The sequence below is a fragment of the Tenrec ecaudatus genome, chromosome 16 (assembly GCF_050624435.1).
Source record: "Tenrec ecaudatus isolate mTenEca1 chromosome 16, mTenEca1.hap1, whole genome shotgun sequence".
In the NCBI taxonomy this organism is placed as follows: Eukaryota; Metazoa; Chordata; class Mammalia; order Afrosoricida; family Tenrecidae; genus Tenrec; species Tenrec ecaudatus.
Window position 1 is genome coordinate 62,769,443 of NC_134545.1, and position 27,470 is coordinate 62,796,912.

The window sequence follows — 27,470 nt, forward strand, 5'->3', positions numbered from 1 at the left end:
CCAGCTCATTTTGCAAAGACGAGTTTCCTGCGAGGATGGTTAGTTTTTTCTGTTAGGCATCTGATCTGCAGAACGTGGGCATCTCGGCTGCATCTTTTTTCTCCTGCAGCGTTAAGATTCCATGCCTGTCCCTCCTCCTCTCCCTGGGACGTTTTACACAGGAAATAAAAAGATGGCACTTCTCATTCACCCTCCCACCCCTAGAGACCCACTCTCTCTCGCACTGACCACTTTAAAGCCATTTGCTTATTTCTTGTCAGTCGCTCTTCAAGGAATGTGCAAACGTGTCCGCCGGTGGGTGCCTGTCTGCCCTTTCTAAAGGCCTGGCCGCACCCATTTCAGGGAATGGCACTTCTTTGTGCCAGTTGCCTAAACACTGAACAGGGAAAGGAATTCACCAGAAGAATTACAGACCCCTGAGCTGTAGTACTTACAGCTGTCACAGATCCGTGCAGGATCCGGGCTGCCGTCTGGTCGTTGACTGGGGGAACCCTGTGAAGTGACGGGTCCATCCCCCTGTGAATGCGGCATGGGCGGGGCCGTGGTGGAGTCCTCATCTTCCCCGGGGGAGACTGGGTGCCCGCACCACAGCCACCACGTCTCTGCCCGCGAAGGCTGTGTGCTGCTAGGCTGCCGAGAGGTCTTAGTGGAGCTTCCGGATTGAGAAGGACTGGGAAGAGAGGCCCGGTGATCTCGTTCCGAAAGCCAGCCAGTGACCACCTTATGAAGGCCCTGGGTGGTGGGGAGGGGCGGGCGATCGTGAGTGTGACCTAGGACTGAGGAGGGCTGCTCTGTGGTGCTGGGGACACCTTGAGGCCAGGGCTGACTTGATGGCAGTTTGCAGTGGGGTCACTTTAAGAGGAAGGCAACATCTTCCGGGGAGGCCGCCTCCATTTTCACAGCTACTGCCTGAGTTCCTCTGTTTTGTGCTTCTTGGGGTATGTTAGTTCATAGTTAAAAATAGAGCTTTAATTAAAATGGGTGCCCTCTTTGGAAATAATGAACTGTATTTCAATTAGCAGATTTCCTGTTTCCTAACCATGTGTTTTGTTTTGTTCCTTGAATTTTTTTTTCTTTGCAAACAGCAAGCCAGGGCTGAGCAAGAAGAAGAATTCATCAGTAATACTTTATTCAAGAAAATCCAGGCTCTGCAGAAGGAGAAAGAAACCCTCGCTGTAAATTATGAGAAGGAAGAAGAGTTCCTCACTAATGAGCTTTCCAGAAAATTGATGCAGGTAAATGATCTTTTCTGCGCTCTCATCTTCCCTGCCTATTTTCCTCTGCAGGAAAAAAAAAAAGAGAAGACTTTGATAGAGCACTTTGCTGGAAACATTTGCTGATGAGGCTGCGGCTGAGTTTCTTTAGAGGTTAAAAATCCCCGGGTGCAGATGGCAGCGGTGCCATCTTTACCTGGCCGGGGTGCCTTCGCGCATCTTCTTGGGGCAGGAAGGCATTTTGTGTCTTCAGTCCTACGCAAAGGGCCGGCCGGCCTTGCCAGAGGAGGGATGGGTGCTGTGTGTAGCATTTGGGGAATAAGAAGATTAAGGCGGTTGTGAGCTGTCTCTCGCCTTCTATGCGGGGCCTGTAACGCATACATCATAAGCTTCTGAGCGGCCAGCCTTGTACTAAATTATGAGTGGATGAAGTGAGATGTCACTTTCAGGGAGAAGTGTCCGTGGTAGTTAAAATTACAGACAGCCAACCAAGATGTCATGAGTGAACAGCACGAGCAGAACGCTGCACAGACACTGGCTGATTAAAACGGGCGATGCAGCGTCTGACTAAACTACGACACAGTGCACAGAGGAGGGTTTGGTCCCTGGTTCAGCCGCTTCTTTTACCCCTCCTCATACCCCTTACTTATAAAGGACAAAAGCGAACCATGTCCCGGGCAAACAGTTTGTGGGTTACTGAGCATGAATTTACGAATGAGTGAATGGAAGAATAAGTGGCAATTCACGATGTTACGGAGCTTGTGCAAGATAGTGAGCAGGTACACAGTTAGCGTGATTAAAAAGGACATTCTTTCGTTTGGTTGAGGTAACACATTTTAGTGAGGGTTGAAACAAAGACGGAAGTGTTTTTAAAGTTTTCCTAAGGTTTTATCTTACCTCTCAACATGGGTGATCTTGTACTGTAAGCCAGGCTTTTGCCCATTCACCCTTTCTGTAAATTAGGGGGGGTGGGCAATTCTCTGAAGGAACCAGTCAAAGCCCCGAGATTGTGGCACTGAGGCTGGAAGCCTGGCTATCAGAGCATTTCTAGAAGGGACCAGGCACATTGTACCTCTGCCATCTTTTTAGTCTCAACTACCTGTCTAACTCACGGATGAAGGTCCCATGATAATCGTGGCAATTCATTTTTTAACTTAAATACAGTCATTTTTTAAATCGGGTGAATAGAGGTGCCCAGGCATTACGCTGTCAGATTCCTGACAGAACTTTCGCATGGAAAGATTTTGTATCTCGTGTTCAACCTGATAGAGTAAACTGAGGGCGAGGAGAAGAAGGCTCGGTTGACTTGATTTTCTCGTAACTTTAGCAGCATTACTTAGATAAATTTATTCTGCACGCTCTCCTGCAGCCAAAGGAGTGCAGTTAAGGCTTGTTTTTCCGTGTTGAGCCTGTAATCAGGGATCCACTTTTGAAATGCCGCCAAGTTCATTTTTCCCAGTGTACATGGCCATTGCGGTGGGACGCGCAGAGCCTTGCTCAATGATGTCCCTTTCTCTCCACAGACTCCCTCCCCTGCAGGGGAAGACTGGCTCTCCTTCATGTGTTCTCATGGGCAGCCTGTTTTCCCAAGGGCCGGGTCGGTCCTTAAAATACGAGCTTCCATGAGCGCGAGGGAAAAGAAGGGAAAAATGGCCCGTCAACCACAGAACAGGGAGTTAGTTACAGTGATACACTTGGCATGAGGGGGCTTGAGCGTAGCATTTGAACTTGGACCCTCCTAGAAATAAAGTTGCTACGTGGGGAAATGTAGTGACTTTTGCGTTTTATAATCCTGGTGTCCAAAATACTAGCTCTTCACTGAGTGTGAACGAGCGTGCCAGAACTATTTGCCTGTGTCAGTTGTGATAGTCGTGTGGCAGGGTGACTGTGATCGATGCCGGAATTGTGCACGTGTTGAGGTGGCGAGCGTTCTGGTGCAGGTGTGTCTCCCCGCAGCGAAGAAACGATCATTGGTCAGTAGGGCGAAACCATGACTCAAAGACCTAGGGGAAAAGGAATGTGAGGGAGTCTGTTTTTAATTTTACTTTAATTTATGTACATTTTAATCAACAAGCTAGACGATAATCAGTGAGTTCGCATTTTACAAATGAATTTTAAAAAGAGGCCCGATGGCTTCATAGGCCCAGGTGGGGCTGCAGTCGGAAGGCTCAGTCATGGTTGTGCACCAGGCCGCCGCCGCCTGCAGTCAGCGCTGCCGAACCACCAGCCCTGCCCACTGCCACGAGGAGGATGGGGCTCTCCGCGCCTGTAAACAGTGACCGCCTCAGAAACTTCCAGTGTAGTCTAGAGCAGTGGTTCTCAGCCTTCCTCGTGCCACGCCCCTGTAACAGTTCCTCGTGTGGTGGTGACCCCCCAACCATAAAATGATTTTCGTTGCTTCTTCATCACTGCCATTTTGCTACTGTGATGAATCGGGCGACCCCTGTGAAAGGGTCGTTTGGCCCCGGAGGGGTCGCGACCCACAGGTTGAGAACCGCTGGTTTTCATAGGGTCCTAAAGGGTCGCGATGAAGCTTGATGGTGGTGAGTATGGTTTTAATTTTTTTATCCTTTTGCGACAGGGAATAACATTTCACTTAATTACTTTGGCACCTAAGTTGAGGATGGAATTGCCCTCGTTCTACTGTGTCTTATCACACGGAGAGGAGGAAGACGTCGTTTGGGTTGGCTAGAGGGTCGAGTGCTCAATCTCCTCTGCCCCTCAGTGCTCTGAAGATGGTGTTAACAGAGTAACAAAGGACAGAGCCCGCTGGGGAGAGAGATGGGGCAGGTCTGAAGGGAATGGCATCGCTCTTTTTCTAAACTGCGGTTCGGGCGCACATCTGCAGGGCAACATCGTTTTCCATTCAACCATCCGTGCACAGCACCCTTCCTGCCTTCTCCCCAGGGCCCTGTTTCCTGCCCCTTCTTACCTTCTGAGCTGGGTGTGGGGGCATCTGCTGCCATCTTGGTCTACTGTGGTTGGCTGCTGTGCGTGCACCCCCTGTGGGTACTCACTCTGCAGGCCTCTGTTGTTTGACTGTGAGGTGATTGCCGGAGGTGGGCTCAGGTCCAGGTCTGAAGCAGGTCGAAGGACATCAGTCTCAAGGGTTTCGCCAGTCTCTTTCAGCCAAGTTTGAGTCTGGTCTCTTTGCTGGGTACATTCTTCTAAAGAGGCTGAATAGCATTTAAATTTAGTCGCATAATGAACTGTTGTGTTTAAAATGAGAATATACTGTGTCTGTAGTACTAATCTTCATGTCTTCCTGTGCCCAGGTCTCACTTTTGTCCTTGTTCAGAGGTGTGGCTCTGTGAAGACATGTTTGAGCCACCGTAGATAGGCACATGGAAAGTTAGCATGTCGTTGAGGCAACCCCGCAGGCACCCCAGTGTTTGGCTTTTGAGAGTAGGCTTTTAAGAGGAGAGGTTAAGGTCTCTGGCAAATTTGGCTAGCTCTATAGGGGATCTCTAGAGAGCAACTGGCATACCATGTGAGAAGTACCCAAGAATCCTGCCTTTTCTCCTTGACTGATTGAGGGGAGCGGGGCTCTTCTAGTTGTAAGGGAGCATGGCTTTGGCTTCCGTGGAGTCTGTTACCCAGGCTTGGGAGCATGTATTTCCTAATGAATCCTTTTGTTGAAGGCCAGTATTTTCAGCCACACAGCTTGGAGAGCTGATCTCCACCCGGCAGACTTCTAGACTCACTGGCCTAACAGCCCTTTCCAGCTGCACGATGCCTCTGTTGTGTCTCTGGACGTGTCCTGCGGGTGGGTCCTGGTGAACACAGCAAGAGCCGCCGTCCCGCAGATCACGCCAGAAGACCGCTGACTGGATGGCTTCCGCCTGGGACGTGGTTAGTTAGCAGTTTTTGCCCAAAGACCACTGAGGGATTACTTATAAAACAGTTTTATTTTTGCCACTGTGACTTAGATGTTCATGCTGGTGGTGATTGGCTAATCCAGGTGCCTTTCAAAGAGAGCATGTGATCCTGAGAGAGAACAAACAAGCAAACAAACGTGATTACGGCATTGCTTTGGAGAGGAGACCCCCGCTTCCTAACTTACGTGACCAAACTGGCATCTGACGCCCTTAAAAATGGAAGCATGGTTATTTAAGTGTAAATGTGAAAACGAAAGGACACTCCTTTCCCCCTTACGAAGATCCAGTTTGTGAAAAAGTTCTGATGCCTAATACATGTTCATTCTCATCAAATCGAAACACACACACATAAAGTTTTTCTCCCTTGTTTTTGTTCATGTTCCATGGATGGGCCAAAATTAGGTCTGAAAGAATCTTCTAGGACTTTCGGAAAGTCCAGCAGGAGAACTAAATGCCACTCTGCAGGTCCTGAGGGAGAGGTTGTTGGCGAATCGTTAGTTGTATAATTTTAAATCTGCACATACCTTTTTACAAGTAAAAGTCTTATCAGAATTTCATCTGTAGCATTTAAATTAGAAGTTAAAAGGACATGTTTTCCAAAACGCTGGCCGTGATTTGCCTGCCTGGTGAGTTTATAGGTCACCTTAATTTTTTCTGTGCCCCCGCGCCTCCGTGTTTCTGAAAGCAACATGGGCTCCTTTTACAGCTAGGTGATGCCATAGTTCTTAAAAGGAAATGAAAACATCTGATGCCAATTTTGCCCTTCCTTTTTGAAACCACCTTCTGCCCCCCTGACTCTGAGAACTCCGAGTCCTGTCCTCCTACTGGTGGTGTTTGCTCTGGAGAGCGATGTACCAAGGGGCCGCCCCATACGGTCGGGGCACTTGCCGCGTGGATAAGAACGTGGATAAGAATGCTCTCACGATCTGCCAGCTGTCTCACCAGCCTTTATGTCGTTCACAGGACTGGCCCTCGGTTGTAAAACATTGTCTTCTTTTTGATTCCTACTTTCTGTGATGAACTGTTAGCTACCAGTCACTGGTAGCACCTGGAAGACCCGCCATTGCCGAAATTAATACGATTTTTAGCAATTGTGAACTTTCCCACTTGCTTCTATGCATCAAATCCACTTCATGTTCTTTTTGGGAGTCTGGTCAACCTGTTGCTCGATTGTCTACAATCTTCTCAACCAATTCCACTGCCAAAAGTTTGAGTGCTCGCCTTGCTTCTACAATGCCCCCCCCCACCCTCCAGCTCTCTCACAGCAGGACTGGGATGAGAAGCTACTAGGTTTTATATCTGATTACCCAAATTTCAGACCTTAACCTTAACATAATAATAGGACGCTTTTGATCTACATCTTATATTGGATCTGGTCCTCCAAATAGAATGTCTCCACAGGCATTAGAAATTACTATCCATATGAGAGAGGAACGTTCTTTTTTTTGGGGGGGGTGCCATATTCTTATTGATCATTAAAAGTATGAGAGCAGTCATTGTCTAAATCTAAGTGCCCTGGCTTTTTAAATTATTATTTTGTTTGTATTGACTGAGCAGCCCTTCAAGTTAGAATAGCTCCTGAAATTAAAGTTGCTGACGTTTCCTAGCATCTGGGGAAAGATGATACCTGGAGGAAAGGAAGTTGTAGCCCCCCCCCCCCCCCCCCAAAAAAAAAAACACAACAAAAAGCCCAGAAAACAAAACCACACTGTTGCAGCTGCCACCACCATGTCAGGCACCCCGCATCAGCCTTCTTCCATCTCTGGTCGCACAGGAATAAACCTACCAGGAAACATTTCAGTATGTCTCTGAATCCACTTGCTTTTGGAAAACCACCACCTTGTGTGCCCACTTGCTTTCCCTCCCCCAGTTTTGGAGAAATAGTGTCCCCCGCGTCCCATCTATCTTAATGGACCCAACTGCTGCTGCGCCAACATCTCACCTCTCTGGGTCACACGGCCGGTCTGCAGGTACCAGAAATGACCCTGGGCGGTTGGTGCCACTTTTCTCCAGGATGTAGACAAGAAGCAAAAGCTTCCCATTTTCCCAAGAAATTCACCAGGAGGGCAAAGAAGTCATTTCACTCGTGGTGGCAGCAAAATCCCCTGTCAGGCTGGTGGCAGTGCGGGCAGCCCCATACAGTGCACGAAGGGCACAGATTAAGAACTCATTGCGTCCACTCGGGAAAGCGGGATCCTTCCCATGGGAGGGGAAGAGACCTTGGGAGAGGTCTTTCCTGACGTTGGTCAGACGTGGGCTTTCTCGGGTTTTAATTTTCCTGAGCTAAAAGTGCTGGGCACCAGCCTATAGAATAGCTGTTTGTCTTTCATTTTGAATTAATCTAAGCCTCAGCCTCGCCTGTTTTCTTTCCTTGGACAAAGGTACTTACTCACTGCATTCCTGGAGCATCTGTGAAGAGCCCGTGCTGTTTTCAGTGCCTTTCAAGTCCTGGACCCAGCAGGGACCCCGGTGGAAGCCAGGACGCTGCTGTTAGTTGCCTTCCCAGCATGCCTGAGTGCAGCGTAGTTTGCATTGTGATTGCGAAACAGAATGCATTTGGACTTCTTCAGTCTGGAGACATCCCTGCCCTTTTAAGGGACGTGTGGCAGAACATTCTGGGTCGGTTTGATGTGTCAGCGCACATTCCCAAAGTGGGAAGGACAAGAGGAAGGACAGAGATGATTTTCCTGCTGGCTTGCTTTGGACGTCAAATGTGAGAATGTGCAGGCAGAGGGGAAACCGAGGGAGAAATGATGAGGCCAAGGTGGGTGAGCAGTTTCCTAGGCTGGGAGGACAGTGCTGTTCATTCAGTTGAGTTGTAAGGAGAAGGCTTCTGAAAGACCTTGGTTCCTGGCAGTGCTCTACAAACGACTGGGAGCTTGAGTGTTGCAGTGCTTTGCATTTCAAGGTTAGGCTCTTTCTTATCTTCAGAACAATTTACAGCCTGGTCAGTAATTACCTTAAAACAAGAGCTCTATTATGCTCAGGGTCTCCACCATCTTTTAAAAAAAATTTCCAGTGACATCTCAGCATGGAATGCATGAATTCTTTGGACTAAGCACTGTTTCTTCAGAAGAAGGAGCTGTGAGTTTTTATCAAACAGGGTTTGAATGCAGAAGGGTGGCTCCAGAGCCTAAAGCACGTCTTTATTTGTGCGCCATTTTTAAACACCGGATTAGGCAGATGTCTCTACAGATGCTGCTGACAGGGCATCGTGCTGTTAGGAATCTAGGCGACTCAGAGGAGGGTAAGTTACCAAAGCAGTGCTGCAAAGTTGTAGAAACCAGAGACCATGACGCAGCAAAAATAGCAAACTGGGAAGCCCTTGTATCTTGACATATCCTTCACGTAGGTCTTTAACACTGTACTTACGTCAAGTCAAAAATGGCAGCTTGGTATCCTCAGAGGACTCACATTCTTTGAAAATGTTGGAGTTTGGGGAACAGAATGCAGTCGGCAGGAATGTGCTCGATGGGGTCAGGTTTCTGAACAGAATCCTTGCAGGTCAGCCCTTGCTACCCTAAAAGAACGAGCAATGCATTCTTGTGATGGACGAGAATTCCTCCACCCAGTTTTCCTTGTTTTTCCCACCACTACGATTTACACTTTTCTTCAGACTTCAGAATTTGCCCTCATGCTTGTGCTGTGCCCTTTGAGAAAACCGATTAAGATGACTCTTGTGGGATCCTTCCCTAACCGTGGTCTCTATAGCCTTCTGAGCTGAACTTTGTGGCTTGAATTTAACTGGCCCAGCACATCCCCTTGAGATCACTGTTTCAATTGGACCTTTTTTTAACTACTTTTAACAAGACCAAGACTGGGAGAATTTGTCTGCAGCCATCTACTGGTGCTAGCGATCTGCTTAAATAAGTTGTGTTTGGAATGAACCTGTGCATGTAAATGAGAGCCTTGGTAGTGTGTTTTTTTTTAATTACCCCCCCTATTTGAAAAAGAAATGGAAGGTTACATTAGCCAAAATTAACTCAGTAACAGAACCGATACAGCTGGAGAGAAAAATGTTGAACTGGAAAATATTCCACAAGGAACTCTCCATGGTGCTGCCGAGTGCGACGACAGCAGGTAAGCTGTAGACAGAGGAGCAGCCATCAGGGGTGTGACAGCACTGACACTCTGCAGGGGAGCTTCAGGAGAGAGGGATCGGATGAAAGCGTCTGAAGCCGTGAGTTCAGCTCTCTCAGAGCTGGTGAAAGAGTACTCCAACCCCAATCTGCCGCCATTGACCCGATTCTGATCATAGGGGTTTTCTATAGGTTCTATAGATTTTCTAAGACGGCAGGTCTTTACGGGAACAAACAATGCGCGGGCAGGTTCGAACTACCAAACTTTGGTTAGCAGCCCCTCATCATAGCTGCACTTAGGAAAATAAGAGTTGAACCTTCAAATCATGAAGGGAAATTCTTTAAAGCATCCCGAGAAGAAAGGCATATCACCTTTACAGTAGTGTTGAAAAGAAATCACTTTTAACATCATCTTTTATATCCAGCAAAAAGGAATCTTCTAGAACAAAGCCGGAGAATTGTAAAAAAATTACTGAGCTAGAATAAATTTGAAATGATGTACTTTAAATAGTGGGAATTGATCTTTGATGGATAGGCAAAAGGAATTCAAAACACAGTGGCATTTTAAAACCAGGTCTGTGTCGTTCTATGGGCTATACTTAAGCTTAACTGCAATAACAATAGTATGTATTTGGAAAGGGAGATGAATTACATTTAGGAAGTTCTGTGGTAGTTGTGTATTCAGTTGGAGAATACAAGTATTTGTGTTAAGTTTTAATATGTACACGCTTGCAGTTTCTAAGAAAACACTGCAGACAAAGCATGCGCCTGGAATAATAAGAGGTGGAGGCAGAATTGAAGGGCGATCTCAATCACTGAGCCTGTAAGAAAACTTAGGAAGGATAGAATAAGGAAATGACAAAAGCTTCTAATAGGGGTTCATATAGGTGGAGAACCAAATAGCCAATAAAGAAATGAAAACACACAATCTCGGCAGTGATGAGATTAACTTTCATGCACTGCTGGTGGGAATGGAAATGGTTACAACCATTTTGAAAAGAGTTTGGCCTTAGAGCTACCTAATGGAGTTAGATAAATGAATCCTCTTGACAGGACATTTTTACATAATGTCTGCACATGTGCGACAGATGTGTGCCGAAACGTTCGTGGTGGCATTGTTCATAATGACCCAGCCACCCAAACGGTCATGTCATAGTAGTCAACAAGGCATGCTGGCCCAAGCCAGAACCAAGCGCCCTCTCCCCGGGAGAGTGCGGACAGTGGGTGTTAGCCCGCAGAAGGCCAGCAGTCCAAAGTCGGCTCAATAACACGAGTCACCGGTTCACTTAGCAGAAGTGAGACCAAAGGGAAGCCAAAAGACAGTGCTGATTCTATAACAAAGTAAAAGTCATACTCGGTGGGAGGGCACCAGGTGGTAAAGTTTTAGGGGAAAAAAAGATGCAAGTAGATGCGGTAAAAATCAATGTAGACACTGCATGTACTGTGGGCGACGGTCAAGTGTATACATATACATTTTGCAGTCTCTTTTATGTAATCTCTTTAACAGCTTCATCCGGTTTAATATCCGCATCAGAGTGATCTTATTTCTTCATTCGTTACGGATTCTGTCAGCTTCCTAACGCTTAACTCTGAGGCTTAGTTTACAGAAGTTAGGATATTAATCCAGTCAATATTTGCCTGCATGAGATGTTTTCTAGATCCGTTGGGATACGGGCTTATGAAAGCCTGGGTCTTCAGAGAACTTGAGTCTGTTCTGAGAAAGATGATTGAGAATGCGCTAAGGTGCTTGAAGGCCACATCCCAGGCTTGTCAGGTTAAGGGCAGTAACTTTGTAGCCAGAGCCCAGGTTGGAACTCTGAATCTCTCCCTTACCCACCTGTATTTGTTAAACTAGCCTCTTACAGCCATGGGGGTCCTTCGGAGCAATTACACGGTTATGATCTACAAAGATCATAGTAAAGTCATGGAAGATAGGAGAGAGTGAAATAAAGGGGTCAGACACATTTTATGGTTCTGTTAGATCTCTCTGGAACTAGAGTTACACCTTGGTCCTTGGCTCCGCGTGAGAAAGAATTCACACCGAAGCCTGGTTCGTGATCCAAGTGAGTTTTATGAGAGTTAGAAGAAGTTTCAGGTTTACACGGCACCCATAGGACTCCTCCCGACCGTGCAGCCTGGCGGAAGCTGCTCAGTGACATGCAAAGTTCTCTCGCTCCCTCTGGACTCTAGGCTCCTTCCTTTTCAAGGATTCTACGGGGAGGCTCAATGGACGACCCCTGGTCGACTCCATTGGCTGAATTGAACTCACCTGGCCTAGGTGGGCCAATCCAGGTTTAACGCCCACCCGTGCCTACTGGCAGGAAACCCAAACCTCTGAGCATGTGCAGTGCGCCACTCCTTGTTCCCGTGTTTGACTCTCTGGGCACGCGCCAACAGACATTCCCCATCCCTATGCCAGAACTACCTAACAGTAGCATGCTCACCTGGATGGCCAAGATCTCAGCAGCCAAGTCCACACAGAAAGTGGGAGGAGGGAGGAGAGAGCGAAGCCTCTATGTCTGACCAAGGCCTATAGATGCTTAGGGGCGTGATTACAGGCAACCCCACCTGTTACAGGAAGGGGCTGTACCATAGGTGTATGCTTCACAGGAAGGGGATGAGCTAGGGGTGAGCACTTAATAGGAAGTGGAGGGACTAGGGGTACACAGGTGACAAGGTGGGCGGACCCCAGACTCAAGATGGCAGCCTAGCCTTGGCCATCCTTGAGTGGACTTGACCTTGCCTCTGGACTCTCCTGCAGGGAGGCAATCACCATCCTTCTTAGAAGGGAGTGGGCCTACTTAGGGTGGCACAGACCATACAGTCTGATTGCTCTAGATGGCCGATGACCCTTAGGAGAATACCCTCTGACCTGCTTGCATTGACCTCCAAGTGTGCAGTGGTTTACCTTGCGTAGCAAGCAGGTTTGGGATATATCTGGGCGCGACAACCTGGGGGAAAACCCTTTTGCGTCCCGCATGTGTGACTTTAGGGTAGCCTATTTAACCTCTCTCGCGCCGTGGCTCCCTCTTTGTACAGTGAGGGGAGGTTGTCAGGACAGGACGTTGATGTGCATGCAGCACTGGGTATCTGTGAGCCCCACAAGGTGTGCCCGCCTTTAGAAGTAACATACAAAAGCGAGTCCTGGCGGCACGGTGGTCAAGCACCCACTGCTGACCCAAAGGAGCCCAGCAGCCGCTGCGCTGGAGAGTGATAGAGTAAGACAGTCTGCTTCCTTAAGATCTGCAGCTTCAGAGCCTTGGGGGCCAATTCTACTCTGTCCTGTCGGATCACAAGGACAGTGGGTTTGAGGTTTTTGAACAGAAAGGGTAGGAAGTATGTCATAGAAAATCACTAAGACGCAGAGTGAGTGGCGGCGTTCTGCTGGAAGCACGCGGGACTGCACTGTAGCCGTCTTTTGAGCCATCAACCCAGTTCTGAGCTGCCAGGGGCTGCAGGCACTCCAGACAGAGGGAGCGCGGGGCACTCGGAACCAGTGGACTGTCTAGCAGGGGAGGCAGGCTGTAGGCCCGGAGGCCACAGTGGCCCTCAGCAGTCTTTGGCCAGCCTGGCAGGTTTTACTCTTGTGCTCTGATCTTCAGAAAAAGACACGAGATCTGTGCTTTTCTGTGCCTAGCCTGATCCGCCGAGACCCCAAGGGTACCTTTGCAAGTCCCATGAGAATAGCAGAGAGAGAGGAGAAGGAGCTTGCACAGGAAGGGACTTGTGGAAGGACTTGGATGCTGTACCAGCGTCGGAACTGTATCTGCAGGTGGCAGCATGGGAAAACCTGACCAGCGCCTCGAACTCATGGGTCATTTAGCTGCTCATTCGATCTACGTTGAGTTTGGGAGACCAATTAAGGATGGTGGTCCCGTTAAGATGAAATGCCCGAACTAGATTGTGCCGGGAGCTCAGAAGGAGAGGAAGTAATTGGAGAGGCAGGCTTGTTGTTTGATGGTGGATTCGATTAGAGGTGTGGATGACTCCTCACCTGCCTTATGACAGACACTTAAAAAAAAAAAAATCCAAACTCAATGCCATCGACTTGCTGCTGACTTACAGCATCCTGTAGAGGCACTTCTCACGTACGAGAACTGTCCCCAAGAGCCATGCTATTATTTCCTCTGTGTGTAGGAAAGGGCTTCAAAAGGTAAAAGGAAAACATCTGTATTTTAATTTCATTTTCCCAAGAAAGTTTTGAAGCTACCTAATATGTCTCTCAGCTCTGTAGGTAACACCCCATTTTCTACACACAGAGAAAACAATAGCGTTGACTAATGAAACAGAGATGGGGACTATTACGTTTATCCTTAAGTTGTGCTGAGAAAGCTCGATCTGCAGCAGGCTTGCCTCAGTCAGCACGAGCTGGACTGACCACAAGCCCAGAACTGCGTATTTATTCTCTGTGCAACCCGGGATTTGGCAAGTCCGTTGCATGATGTGTAGACAGACTTGCTCAGCAGCCAATTTAGATATGCACCCATCATAGCTCTTTGCATAGTTCTCTTACGTGGGAAGTGCCTCTACATTCACCTCAGAATTTGGCTTGTAATAAAAAGTCATTTGGTGTAGAGTTTTTGAACCTTTTTTTAATCAGCTGTCTGGTGCATTGAAGTAGTTCCAGAAAACCGTAGTGAATTATAAGGACAACAATTATTGCTAATTGGATGATCCTTAAAGATAGCCCGTTTTAGATCAATTAATCCTGGATTTGTGTTTTATTTTTAAATGCTGGAAGTTTGCTTTGAAGCTTCATATACAACCAGTGGATACAATAAAATGTTCAAGGTTCAGAACTTACAATTTTATGGTGGTATCTGTGCTTATAGCTTTTTTAGATGTACTAACTTATTTTTAATGCTGAGATTTAAGGAACAAACCGTAATCTATAAGCCCCAATTCTGCTGAAAAGCCTGGTGTGTGTTGGGCTGCTAACTGCAAGGTCAGCAGTTTGAAACCACCAGCTCCTCTGCAGGAGACAGATGAGGCTTTCTACTCCCCTAAAGAGTTAGAGTCTTAGAAACCTACAGGGACAGTCCTACCATGCCATCCCTTTGGGTTGTAACAAGTTGGCATCGACTCAATGGCAGTTTGGTTTTGAGTTTAATTCTGTTGAAAAATGGGATATTCTGATAGATCATCAATTAGAAGCCTATGTGATTTCAGTTTTAAAGCTAATTTTTTGTTAGTGTTAATACCTCTGTTACTGCACAAATACGGGGAAATAAAACTATTCTGAAAACTTTTGACAATGATATTATCAAAACTGTATTTATAGAATATTCCAATGAAAAATATTCATAACCACTTTGCTTTATTTAAGTACATTAATAGAATTTACTTGATGATCCCCCGCCCAAGTTTCAATTCTTTTTGTGCTATTTCAGAATTGCTGACCTTATTGGAAGATTTCACTTGTTTATTTAGTGTCATTTGAAGACCTTCAATTAGAAACTTAAATCCTGCCTGGAATTTCCTGCCCATCTGGATAGAGCCCACTTCCAGACAGGCCAGGGGTTCATTTCTGAGAGTGTTGGGTCATCTTGCACTAAGCTGTAAGGTTTTTACGTTTCTGGTATTCATTTGAACCAGAAGCAAGCCCAGGAATTGTGAATTTTTCCCAGACAAGCAGTTAGCCCAAGTGACCCTGTAGTTATTAGTTCCTGAAGATCTCTGCCGGGGGTTGCCACGGCCCCTTCATCTGCCTCTTCCTCTTCAACTTGTGGCTTCACTTTTATTACAGTAGCTTCAGTATTTCTCCCTGTACTTCTTGTTTCCTCGGCAGCTTCGTTGTTCCAAGGGAGAACCAAATTTTCTGTTTTTCAAGGTCTGTTCAGAAACTCCGCGCTCTGCTTCCTCAGTACCACCTCACCTGAAAGGCAGACCAGCGCAGGCAGCAAAGGTGTTTGATTCAGTTCTCTCGCTCGGACATAATAAAACTTTGTGACTCTTGGAGGTAGATGTCGGGAAAGGCTTGGCACTTAGTGTCATTTGGGGACCTGACTTGAGTTAGCCTCCCCATCAAATTCTCAAACCAGAAGCCTAAAACTAAACCAAAAAGAGGGCAGGGGGGCTTTCTAGTGAAAATTACAACCGTTGGAAGCACACTGGAGGAGGGAGAACACATTGCTATTTTTTAAAATTCTACAAATGGCTTCAAGATTCTAAGACCCTTAAAGTTCATCATTTCCTTACACGCAGTAGAGAGCCTTTCGGCTTAGTATTCCTAAATGGTCTCAGGACGAGGAGAGTGGCTGAGCTCCAGTTTTCACCCACCACTAGATGGTCCCTTCGATAGAAGACATACAATGTTAGAGAAGGACGTATCCCCCTTTTTTGTTGGCTGCTTTTCGTCCCTGGTAAGTGGCGCTGTCTCTGTCTCATGAAGTGTTTGCCATCTAAGGTCTCAGGACTCGCTTCTCTGCCCCTCCCTTCGTTCCTTATGCGCTGCACGGGTAGGGCAGCAAATAGACTTGGCCCTGCCAGCACCTCGCACATCGGCTTGCTCCCCGGGGTACCGGCCAGGTGGACCAACTTTTTGGGGAGTCGCAGGGAAAACGGCATCTGCTTAGTCAACATTTCCAGCGTTGGAAACGGTCGCAGGTTTAAACCTTTTTAAAAATAACAAAGCCAAGTACCGCACGGGTTTGGAGCAGTGGATGGTGTCAGCCGCGGTGGGGGTCTCGTGTATCCATTGTGAGGTTGGCCACTCCCAGCTGCACTTGCCCCCCACGCCCCATGCTGCTCCGCACGGACGGGGCTTACGAAGTGGCCCAATGGCTGAGCCAGCAGCACGCGTGGCCTATTTATTTTCTTCTGCATAATGATGAGGCTTTCAAACATTAATTCATCGTGCAAAGAAAGGCAGCGGCTCTCCACATGTGGGTTGTGACCCCTTTGGGGTCAAACGCCCCTCTCACAGGGGTCGCCTAAGACCATTGGAAAACACATATTTCCGATGGCCTTAGGAACGGTGACAGCCCTCCTCTGTCTCCAGGCGGGTCGCTCACATGCAGATCCATCCACATAAGTTACCTGGTGGGCAGACTGTTGCCCATGCTGTTCAAGACAAAATTTCATTGATTTGTCATTAGAAATACATATTTCACAGTATATAATTAAATACTGTTTTTGTGATGAATCTCCATGCTTTCATTACGTTCGATCTGTAACAGTGAAAACACATCCTGCACATCAGATGTTTACATGACAATTCATAGCAGCAGCGAAATGACAGTGCTGAAGCAGTAATGAGCATCGTGTGGTGGTCGCGGTCACCCCCGTGAGGAACTCTCTGGAGGGTGGCGGCATGAGGACGGTGCAGAACCGCTACCCCAGTGATGGTGACTCAGACCAGGACCGTGGGCCGGGAGCTCTTCTGTACCATGCAGTCACCCATGCTGTCACGTGCGAAATGAGGGTGGCAAGGCTGGGCGGACAGGTGGGTGGCCTCCGCAGAAAGGCCAGAGCTGGAAAACCCCAACAAGGGCCGCTCTGGAGTCAGAACAGACTTGGGGCCATGCTTTGCATTGGGTTCAAAGGGCGGGTGGGGGCGGGGGTCGCCCCTGTCTTCAGACGCGTGCATGCCCTGGTGCACAGTGGCTTCCTGCAGAGACGGGGGTTTTTGAAGGTAAAATCAGGGAGCGTTGTCATCTTGGAATAAAAAGGGAAGTTAGGTGCACCTCGTTGGTTTTGGTAACTGCTATTTGTCCCCCCCCCCCCCCGATAGTTCTGAAACCTTTGAGCCCCCTTCCCCCCTAGCCTCGCTGCAGCCTTGGACACACAGCGCACCAAAGGCCCCTTCAGAGCACTGAGAGAGAGAGAGCGAGCCCCGTGCTTGTGCGCCCGGCCGCGGGCCTCTGGCCCCGACTGCCTCGGACTCCTCCACCGCGCTCTGTAGATGGGGACCCTCGTTGTGGTTTTGTGCAAACCTCCTCTTGTAGCGGCACGCGTCCACGTAAGCTGACCTTGTGCCGCAGAAATCAGAGCTTTCCTCCCTTGGCGTTCAGGGAAGGTGTGGGACACGCTCTCCTTAAGGAAAGGGAATTAATGGTACTGCTTTTTGCCTGAGCATGCTTGCTAGCACATGGCGACACTGTGTCCGCGATAATCCACTCGTCTCTCCCGTGACTGGGACGGCCTCCTCCTCCACAGACATGGTGCCCATCTTAGCCGACTGCAACTGCTAACACAAACTGACAGTGTGGCATTTCTGGTTAATTTGTTAATTGTTGATGCCCGTGGCTTTCCTTCCCTCCTTCCTCAGCGCCCCAGGCCCCTCCCCTGGAGTCGCCGTGTGTGTGTGTGTGTGTGTGTGTGTGTGTGTGTGTGTGTGTGTGTGTGTGTGTGTGTCTGCCTCTCTCTCTCTCTCTCTCTCTCTCTCTCTCTCTCATCTTCCAAAGGAACATCTCTGTGACTTGATGTGCCTGTGGAAGGAGCCCGGCAGGAGCAGGTTCCGAGGTGTATGCCCGAGTGTCTGAGCAGCAAGGACAAGTGTCCCTCTTCCTCACAGATGCCGTGGCTTTGAGCCTCGCAGCCTCCTCATGTGTGTTCTTTCACTTTGCAGCTGCAGCACGAGAAAGCCGAGCTAGAGCAGCACCTGGAGCAGGAGCAGGAATTCCAGGTCAACAAATTGATGAAGAAAATTAAAAAACTGGAGAACGACACCATTTCGAAGCAGCTTACTTTAGAGCAGGTAAGCATCGCCAGCTCGCCCTAATCCATAACCCCCTCACTTTATCGACCTGTTCTTTCAAATTTTAGGATGCCCCGAGGAGTGTGCAAGGAGCATGATGGCTATATAGAGGGCTGCTAACCACGAGGTCAGCAGTTTGAAACCACTACCCGCTCCATGAGAGAAAAGTGAGTCTGTCCACTCTTGGAAAGAGTCACGGCCTCAGAAACCCACGAGGGCAGTTTTACCCTGTCCCACAGGGTCGCTGTGAGTTGGGAATGACTCAGTGAAAGTGAGTGTGTTTAGGGTTTTGGTTGGAGGCCAACCCCTATTCCTAATAAACACTCTCAGTAAGGTAGGAATCGAAGGGAGCCTCCTCCACACAGTAAAGGCTACAGTAAACAACCAACTTCACTCTCAGCGGGGAAGACCTGAAAACATTTCCCCTGGAAACGGAAACTAGACAAAGATGCCCTCGGCAACACTCCTGTTCCACGCTGTGCTGCAAGTCAGCCTGAACCATCGGATCACAGAAAGAAGGCCAGGGAATAAATGCAATTGGGTAAGGAGGAAGTGATGTGCTTGCTATTTGCAGGTGGGAGGATTTGAGAGCGAGAGAGAGAACCCCAAGGACCTGACAAACAGATGGTTGGAAACGATTGAGGGATTTGGAAAAGTAGCAAGATAGAAGATTAAGAAGCAGAAATCAATCGGATTCCTACATAAGAGCTCTGAAAAAATCATGTATAGTAGCCACACAAAACTGCCTCGGCATAAACCCAGCCAAAGGAACAAAAGGCCTGCCTGTACAAAGCCAGCCACAGAGCATTATTCCAAGAATCCAAAGAAAAGACCCCACAAATGGAAGACTACCCCAGGCGCACGCAGCGGAAGACTCCATATAGTGGTTTGGGGTTGGAGATATGTAAGGGAGGCCTATTGTTCAGCTCGTTTCTCAAGACGGACGCTTCATTTCTAAAGCCAGCATCTGCAAAGCAGCTTCTCGCAGTACCTGCTCGCTTCCTTGTGCACGCGCTCTCAACTGTAGTGGCTAAAGTTCCAGACGACGGGTCGTTGTGTACTGATTTATCGCAGGAAGCGCTAGGTTCCTTTTACAAAGCTAGGGGGAAGGATATGTTTTTAACCGCAGGATCGTTTCTGGGAAGTGTGTTGCCGTGGAACTGAAACTTTGAAGGACTCTCCAGAACAAACAGATTGAATTGTCCTTTTCTGACTCAGAGCTGGCCCTCTAGCAATGGCTCCCGCACGCCACGTCGTCACCGTAGCGGGGGTGATGATAGGGTGGAGGGAGCGCTGAGCAGCTGAAGGGAAAGTGCCGATTGCCCGGTTCTGGGCATTCTGACAATCTAGCGATGGTGCAAAGGATGTGGGGAGGTGTGCGAGGCGGTGTGCTCACTCATCCTGGAACATCTCCCTTTTCATTGTGCTTTGCCTTGGGGGGCTTTGCAGGTACTGCCTCCTTCACATGGAAGGCTTGCGGATGAGGCAGTTTGCATCCCTAAAGACTGACAGCCTGGGGAGCCGCGGGGGCAGCTCTGCGTGTCCTCTGCTCCCGGCTGACTTGGAGGCAGTGGGTGTGTGGAGCCGGGCTATCGGGGCCATTTTCCAACAGCAAGTTCTCTTCATGCTTCTCTGTCACATGGCGCTCACAATATGTCAGACGGTTTCAGAAGTCTGCTTGCACACGAAATGCTTCACTATAATGCAGACAGTGTGTACATGCATCACCAAAGCCACACTCACTGCATCGAGTTGATTCCAACTCATGACGACCCTATAGAACAGGGTAGAATTGCCCCTGTGGGCTTCCAAGGCTGTAACTAAACTAGAGTAGAAAGCCTCCTTTTCCTCTAGAGAAGGCGCAGGTGGTTTTGAACTGCTGTCCTTGAGGTTAGCAAACCCAATGTGCAACCTGCCATGCCACCAGTGCATTAGGAATCAAAAAAAGTCGTGCAGCTCTCTTTATTGTGATGGTCTGGAATTGAACCCAGGGTCTCTGAGGTGTGCCTGTACCGTGCCACGTTATGTGAGGCACTCGGGCATCTGGAGTTTGGGATCCAGGGGGCCCTGGAACCAGTCCCCTGAGGATACTGAGGGATGGCAGTGTTAGCAACCTTGGTGGTTATGCACTTGGCTGCTAACCAAAAGATTAGTGGTTTGAATCCCTCATCCACTCTGAGATGTGCCAATCGGCTTCCTGTGCAATCTGTGACAGAGCTTACGGGTTGGAAGCCCTATGGGGCCATGCTCGATTGGACTGTACTATAGAGTCGCCATGAATTTGAGTTAGCTTGACGGCAGGAGAGTTGTTAGTACCGGTCAGGAGTTGGAGACTCGGTTCCTCATTCTGAGTGACCCGTTAATAAAATGCCTGACCTCTTGTTAACTTCTTTGACTTCTCTGGGCCTGAGTTCTCTATTTGCAGATAAAGCAGGTCAGACCAAGACTGGGCTTGGCAAACTGAAAAGCTCTCACTCCCTTTCAGGCATTTCCTTACGGAGTAATGGTTGTGCAATCCCTTAGCCCGGGGCCTCGACAGATGCTGATACTTGATCACAGTACTGGCCTTGGGTGTCCCGACTAGACCTTATACCCATTACTCACACTTCACTCTGGGCTCCAGGACCAGGCTGCACAAGTTGATAAACAAAGTGCATGCTATTCCTGTCCAACAGGTTTCCTAAAGGTTTTTTTCTCCCCTTCTCAAGTCCTACAATTTTAGTTACACTAAGATCGGCTAATAAAAGATTGCTCACAGTGGACTGCTTACGTGCGTTCTCATGTAAAATTCCATCTGCTGATGAATATTTTCCAGCTTCTCTGGAATTTAGACACTGGTTGTCATTATGGTTTGAATAAGCCCTTCCTGCTAACATTGTTTGGTTTACCTCAGCTCTTCCACCAGGGCTGCCCCTTCGCCCAGCCTGACTGCCCTTACATCACCAGTAGACCTCCCTAGTGCCGACCTCTGAGAAGGAGTTGGTGCTAGAACCTACGGGGTGAGGAAAAGCGGGGCTTGCTTATAAACGAATGCGAAGTAGTGACACTTGTTATTTGTGCCATTCTCCTGTCTGCCTACATTCAGGGAGAAGGTGACGTAGTGTTTGTTCTAAGATTATGAATGCCGGCCTTGAATCAAACCTCTAGAGGGGGAAAAAAAGGAAGTGGGGATTGTACCACTCTGCTGAATGTGATTGAATATCAAATTGGATCATATATGAATTGTATGCCATTGAAACTGTTGGGGGGTGGGGGATAAATTCACCTTTTAAAGGTTAGCGCTTTTATACATACTCTGAGAAATTTGTTCTAACCATTTAGAATCCGATGTAAACGATGTCTCAGTTTCGGAGACTCATCTCCCCAGTTTAGAAACATTTGAATCCTGAAATTCTCCTATTTAATTACCAGGACAATCAATAGCTCCTGTTCTGTTCAAGTTAAAACTTGGAACATTCTTTGAGATGGTTGACCTATCTGGCACCCCCAGAACTTAGTATTGAAAGCCGGGGGTTAATGAAATGGCCAAGCAAAACTCTCAGTCGGTATTGTGAGAACTTCTCGTGGGCGTGGTTCACCTTCCAGCAGATGGAGGTCTGTCAGTGTCTTAACCAGCTGCATTCTCTGTCTGGATTGTTCCTGGCTCCTGGGAGACAAGACACTGACCCCTAGGGGTTCTCTGTGTGGCCACCAGGTGGAGCCAGTCGCTCAGCGTCTGGGAGAGAAGCTAATCCCAGGCACCATCTATTTGTGATCCTTTGGGGACGTCAATAACTGAACCTCTTTAAAACGAGATCCCAGCCTTGCCTTCCTTGTAGCAGGTGAATGACTTATTTCAGACGTCAGCATTGACATGCATTTCCACAATGATGCATGTGCATTGTACACCCTATTCTAGAAATAAAAACCGCCTATCCAGAATACCCAATTCCTAGTTTAATAAAAATGGAGGGATTCAACGTGTTTGTAAAGCATTCACTTTTTCACTTTGGGTTATTGAGTTTTGAGCATTTTTATTCTGCCTTTAGTTTAGCTACAAAGAATTTGTGTGTGTGCGTGTTTAAGGGGATTTGTTTTTTCTTGTCGTTGAAATATCCTCTGTGTTTCTTGCACTGTGACCTGTCTCTCTCGGGATGCTTTCCTGTAGTCTGTTACAGTGTAGTATGGGAACCCTGAGTGGCCCCGACAGTTACGTGCCTGACTGTTGGCTGGTGGGTAGGTCGTAGGAGCTGTGGGCTGACAGCTGTCTGCAGCAGTACTGCGGACTCGGCAGCCAGCAACAGCAGCAGCAGCTGAAGGGACCCTGTTCCATTAAGCATCCTAGTGACTGATAGACCTCCGTTCTTCGATCACACCATAAACTCTTTAGCCCTGTAAGTTATGTGAAAAATGCTCTAGTGTAGTGGTTAGGAATTGGGCTGCTAACCACAGGGTCAGCAGTTGTAAACCACCAGCCCCTCCTCAGGAGGAAGATGAGGCGTTCAACTCCTGTAAAGAGTTAGAGTCTTGGAAAACCATGGGGGTAGTTCTGCCCTGACCTCTAGAGTGGCTAAGGGATGGAAGTGACATGCTGACTTCGAGAAGTTGAGAACAACCACTGTGTATGTTTTGTGCCCCATATATACTACTCCGTCCAAATGCACTGCAGCTCTGTCAGCAGTTGGGCTGGCTTGGGGCCGGTGACCGCAGAGCAGCCATTCGTCTTTCAGAAGGCGGCAGCACACCCCACTGCTCAGGGCCTGGGCACGAGCGCCTGAAGAAACAGCCATGACTGGTTTCCTCAACTTCATCTCTTAGCCACTTCCCCTTTCGTTCTCTGTATTGTTTGGTAACGATCGACAGGGCAGAGTGCTTTGGTGCGAGGGGAACAGCATGGCCACCACAGAGGTCCCTGTGAGCTGGGGACCTAGTGCAGACAACATGAAGCTCTCAGCACCCGTGGCACCAAGATCGGGCCAGAAAGACAGACACGTATTGCCTGGACGCAAGCAGCGTTGGGTGACGAGGTAGCAGCAGGCAGCGGGTGGTGCTTGCTTGCTGAGAACAGAGAGCAGAGCCCGTGAGGAAGACACGAAGCTAAGTCCATGCTCTTGATAAGGGTGGAGGTCAGAGGGAGAGGGCAGGTGTCATGGCAGGCTGCTGTATGTGTCCGAGGACAGAGCTGCCTGTACACTGTGTCCTGCAGAAGACCTCGCCATATAGTTGTGCCAAGACAAAAGCAGGAAACCACCTCAGCTCCTTGCTGCTCAGTTGATTCCCACTCACCGGGGCTCTCTAGGATAGAGTAGAACTGCCTGATGGGCTTTCTAAGATTAAATCTTCTCCCAGCGGGCGGCTGGTCACCCCCGCACCCGTCACTCTTGAAGGCTTCCATGCTCACAGATGCCCAGTGATTACACTGAGCCACTCGACAGTGGTAGAGGACTGACAGTTGGCAAGACCCCAGCTTCCAAAGTATGGCAGGGGGCGTCACCCACTGATAGTGCCCACATCATGTGTAAGTGCAGCGGAGCACTGGTGTTTAGAATGTTGAAGTCAGAACCTCAGGATCATTTTGGTTTTGTGCACGTATATATGTGTATGTGCACACCAAACCAAAGGCTCCCTGCCAATCAATTCTGACTCATGGCAACCCTGTAGTACAAGGTAGTCCTGGCCTGCGGTTCTCTAAAACTAACTCTATGGGAGTCGAAAGTCTCCTATCTCTCCAACAGAGCAGCTGGTTAGTTTCAAACTGCTGTTATTAGCAACACAACTTGAGGCCAGGATGCCAATGAGGCTCTTGTACACACACACACACACACACACACACACACACACACACACACACTCTTTCTCTCTCTCCAAAAAATTTGTGGGAAAAATTTAGTTCCATTTGCTCACAATTTTTTGAAGCCCCCTAATGTGTCTTAAGTATGTGTGTATGTATGTGTATATCTGCATGTATATTAGTATACATTCATTTACATGTACACATACGTATATGCACCCATCTGTATAAAATAGAGAAGTATGTGTTCAGTTCTGTCAGGAACAGAAAACATTTTTAGGTTTCTAGCTCTTAGAACAGTGATTTCTAATTAAAGATGGTTTTCTGTCTCATTTATCTAAAAGCTAATTCATTTGAAATACAAACCAAATTGATATCACAACCAGGTCACATCTAACCCTGAGGCTGCATGTTTCAATACCCACAGTGACTCTCTTTAATATTACATGGATGGCCGTGTCCTTGTGAACTGCACAGCAAGGAGCTGAGAGCCCTATGGCATGTTTTCAGGTTTGCATTTACAGTTAATTTTAGATTGCTGTGGATCAAAGTGTCTTAAATGTACAGGTAGTATGACCTTATGGGTTCTTGGTAGAGTTAATTATGGATATTGTTGTTAGTTCCTATTGAATCAAATAGACCTCCACCCCGTTGTGACTCCGTAGCGCAAAAGAATCTGAATTGATTTTCAAAAGTTTACTGTCAGGCCTTCGAGACTGTGTCTGGAAACAAAACCGTAACTTGCTCAGCACCATAGCCGCACATGAGGCCTCAGTGGCAAATGAGGTACATAGACTGGGAATTGAACCCCCTAGTCTCTCATGGGAGGCGAGCATTCTCCCCTGAAGCCACTGTGTGGCCTTTTGAAAGCACTGGTGCTAACGAGTCTGAACGTTTCTGTGCATTGCTGTTTGCTGTCGAGCGGGCGACTTTAGCGCGCAGTGAGCCCTATAAGACAGTGTAATCTTCACTGGGACAGATCACCGCGTGTGTACTTCTGCAGAGCAGTTGGTGGATTTGAACCTCTGACCTTTCAGGTACCAACCTAGCACTCTACAAGTGTGGTCCCAAGGCTCCCCTTACTTACAATAAGGAGATGAGAGTCTAGACAGTTGGAATCTAATGAATAATTTCCCTATTTCAAAACACACTCTTTATTTCTCAACATTATTGAACAAGCAAAATTTACTGAGCCGGTCTGCTTCCCTGAACGGTGCAGTCCTGGGGCTCTTGTGGGGGAGTTCTGTGCCCTGCAGAATCACTACGAGTGAGAGCAGACTGGGTGATAGTGGGTGGCTGGCCTTCCCCTCCCCTTTCCTCCGGCTCCTCACTGACGGTCGTCCATGCGCCCTTTGTGCGGACAGCATTGTGTGTGCGTGGTGATCACCTGCGACTTGTGCTCCATTCTGAAACCAGCAGCAGCTCTAGTACCCAAAGAGATGCCTTGGGAGCTCTGGGGGCCCTCAGCTCGTGGGCAGCACAGATTGGCCTCTCGATTTCTTTGAAACTACTTACACATTTTCCAGGATGCCAATGACTCACGTGTCTTCTAGTTGAGAAGAATTACCAGGGCTGAGCAAAATTCCGCGGATGACCTGCGTAGATGCCAGCAGAGGCAGTGCTGAAGTTGTACTTACGTTGCCTCTCCTTTCAATTTTCCAAGCCTTTGCACCCTGCCTTGTTCTCAATTGTTTTTGTGCCCATTGCACTTGATGTGGTTTAAGTCTCTTGTGACTCCAATCAATGACTTCTCTCCACAATAGCTATACGACCTGTGCTCGTTACTTCAGTGTAGTCATTTCCCAGAGGGCCCACTTAGAATTTTCTAGATGGTTTTGAGAACTACCCACAGTGTGGCATGGAGCATTAGTAAGGGATTGGGCTGAATGCGTAATAACTTTCAGTAGCCCTGCGTAAAGAAAACTGGTAACCAGCTCTGCTGCTAGCTGAAAGACTGGACATTTGAATTCACCAGGGGGTAGCACAGAAGAAAGGCCTGGCAATCTGCTTTCCCCAGAACCAGCCACTGAAAACTGTGCAGAGCACACTTCTGCTCTGACCCGCCCAGGGTCACCATGCACTGCAGTTAGCCCGTGGGCAACTGTGTTTGCTTTGTAGGTGTTGGTTTTAAGGGCCCGTTCACATATAAAAACCAAACTCACTGGCATCATCAAGTCAGCACTGACTCATAGCGACCCTATAGGACAGTGTAAGAGTGCCCGGTGAGTTTCTGAGACTGTAACTGTTTACAGAGTAGCCAGTTGTGGTTGTTTCGTTTTGTTTGGGGTGGGGGTGGAGAGCAGGATATGTTGATCCACAAGATCCATTTGTTTTCTTAGGATTTGCCTCTATTGAAACAAAACATCAGCTCAAATCGAGTTAGGTTAATTATAGGTCTAAGAGTCCTCTGATGTTTCTCTTGTAATTCCTACTAACCTTTCTTGTAACGTCACCACTGTATGTGCTGTGTACTGTCTCTGTTGTATGTGCACGGCAGCTTTTATTTTCTCTCTAATACACGTGGACTAATAAATGCCTTGGTTACCACGGGCAGCTTTCTGAAACGTTTCTCAGTCGTCAGATATTTGGGTTTCCACCTAGATCCCCCACAGAAGCCGGGGTAAAGTGACGGTCAGCTGACGGCAGAGATTCCCTAAGACCTGGCTGTCCTGTAGCGGGACACTCTTCCGGCTCTGTAGCGGGACACTCTTCCGGCTCTGTAGCGGGACACTCTTCCGGCTTTGTCGTGAGGCTTCCTTTCCATGTCCCCGCCTCCGTGTCCAAGTCGCTGTCGAGCCTGTCCCAACTCCTGGCGGCTCGTGCACGACAGCGTGCAGCTGTGCTCCAGAGGGTGGTTTCCCAGCAGCGATCTCCAGGCCTTTCGTCCGAGATGCCTGTGAGGGTGGATTCGAACCTCTAACCTTTCAATTAGCACCCAGTTGTGCTAACCCAGTGGTTCTCAACCTTCCTCATGCTGCGACCCTTTCCTACAGTTCCTCATATGGTGGTGACCCCCCATCGTAAAATTATTTTCCTTGCTACTTCATAACTGTAATTTTAATACTGTTCTGAATCGGGGGACCCCTGTGAAAGGGTTGTTCGACCCCCAGGTTGAGACCTGCTGTGCTAACCATTTGGACCACCCAAGGACTTTCCTCCTCAATAGCAAAATCTCCTTTAAATGGAAAAAAGAATGAGAGGGAAATATGGCTTGTGTGGGGAGCCCTGCTGTAGATTGCGCCTGCTCGTTTGCTGTCGTCAGTTGCGATAGCGAGGGCGCACTGTGCACTCAGATGAGTCAGCTGTATGTTTTTACACTACGCTTATTCATTGGAGGAATACGATATTTATTTGGGCAACACAATAAAGAACTCCGAGTCTGGCGTTAATTAACTTGTGGTGAGAGAGCTGAAGATCGCAGTAGCCATTACACTTAATTATAAAGCCACTTTTAAATGAGGAGCCTACAAATCAGGTATATTCCCAAGTGCCGAGTGCTCGTAGAATTAGTGTAGGGGCTAGCCCGAGACCTTGGCTTGTTGCGAGGGATGGGTCAAGGGCCTGCTGCATTTCTAGAAAAGAGATTGAAAGCGTACTTGCAGATAGGGGCCACTGTGACAGCAGTGTGACTGGACTAATGTTTTCATATCAAGCAGACTTATTACCCTGGAAACGCAACCCAGCCAAGATTGAAAATTGATCGGTGAGCTGAACAGGCCAAGACACCCTCCGCTAAGGCTGAAGAACAGCGGTTCTCAACCTGTGAGTCGCGACCCCTTTGGGGGGGTTGAACCACCCTTTCACAGAGGTCGCTCAATTCACAACAGCAGT

At 48.2% G+C, this 27,470-nt stretch overlaps 1 protein-coding gene across 1 annotated transcript in view; it reads left to right on the forward strand.

Moving 5' to 3' along the window:
• The window catches only part of CCDC6 (coiled-coil domain containing 6), a 116,069-nt gene that overhangs the window by 56,202 nt on the left and 32,397 nt on the right, over positions 1-27,470 (forward strand). Inside the window, exons 2-3 of the mRNA XM_075534541.1 lie at positions 1,086-1,235; positions 17,741-17,869. Of these exons, the coding sequence (XP_075390656.1) occupies positions 1,086-1,235; positions 17,741-17,869 (279 nt within the window). The remainder of the gene's footprint in view (positions 1-1,085; positions 1,236-17,740; positions 17,870-27,470) is intronic.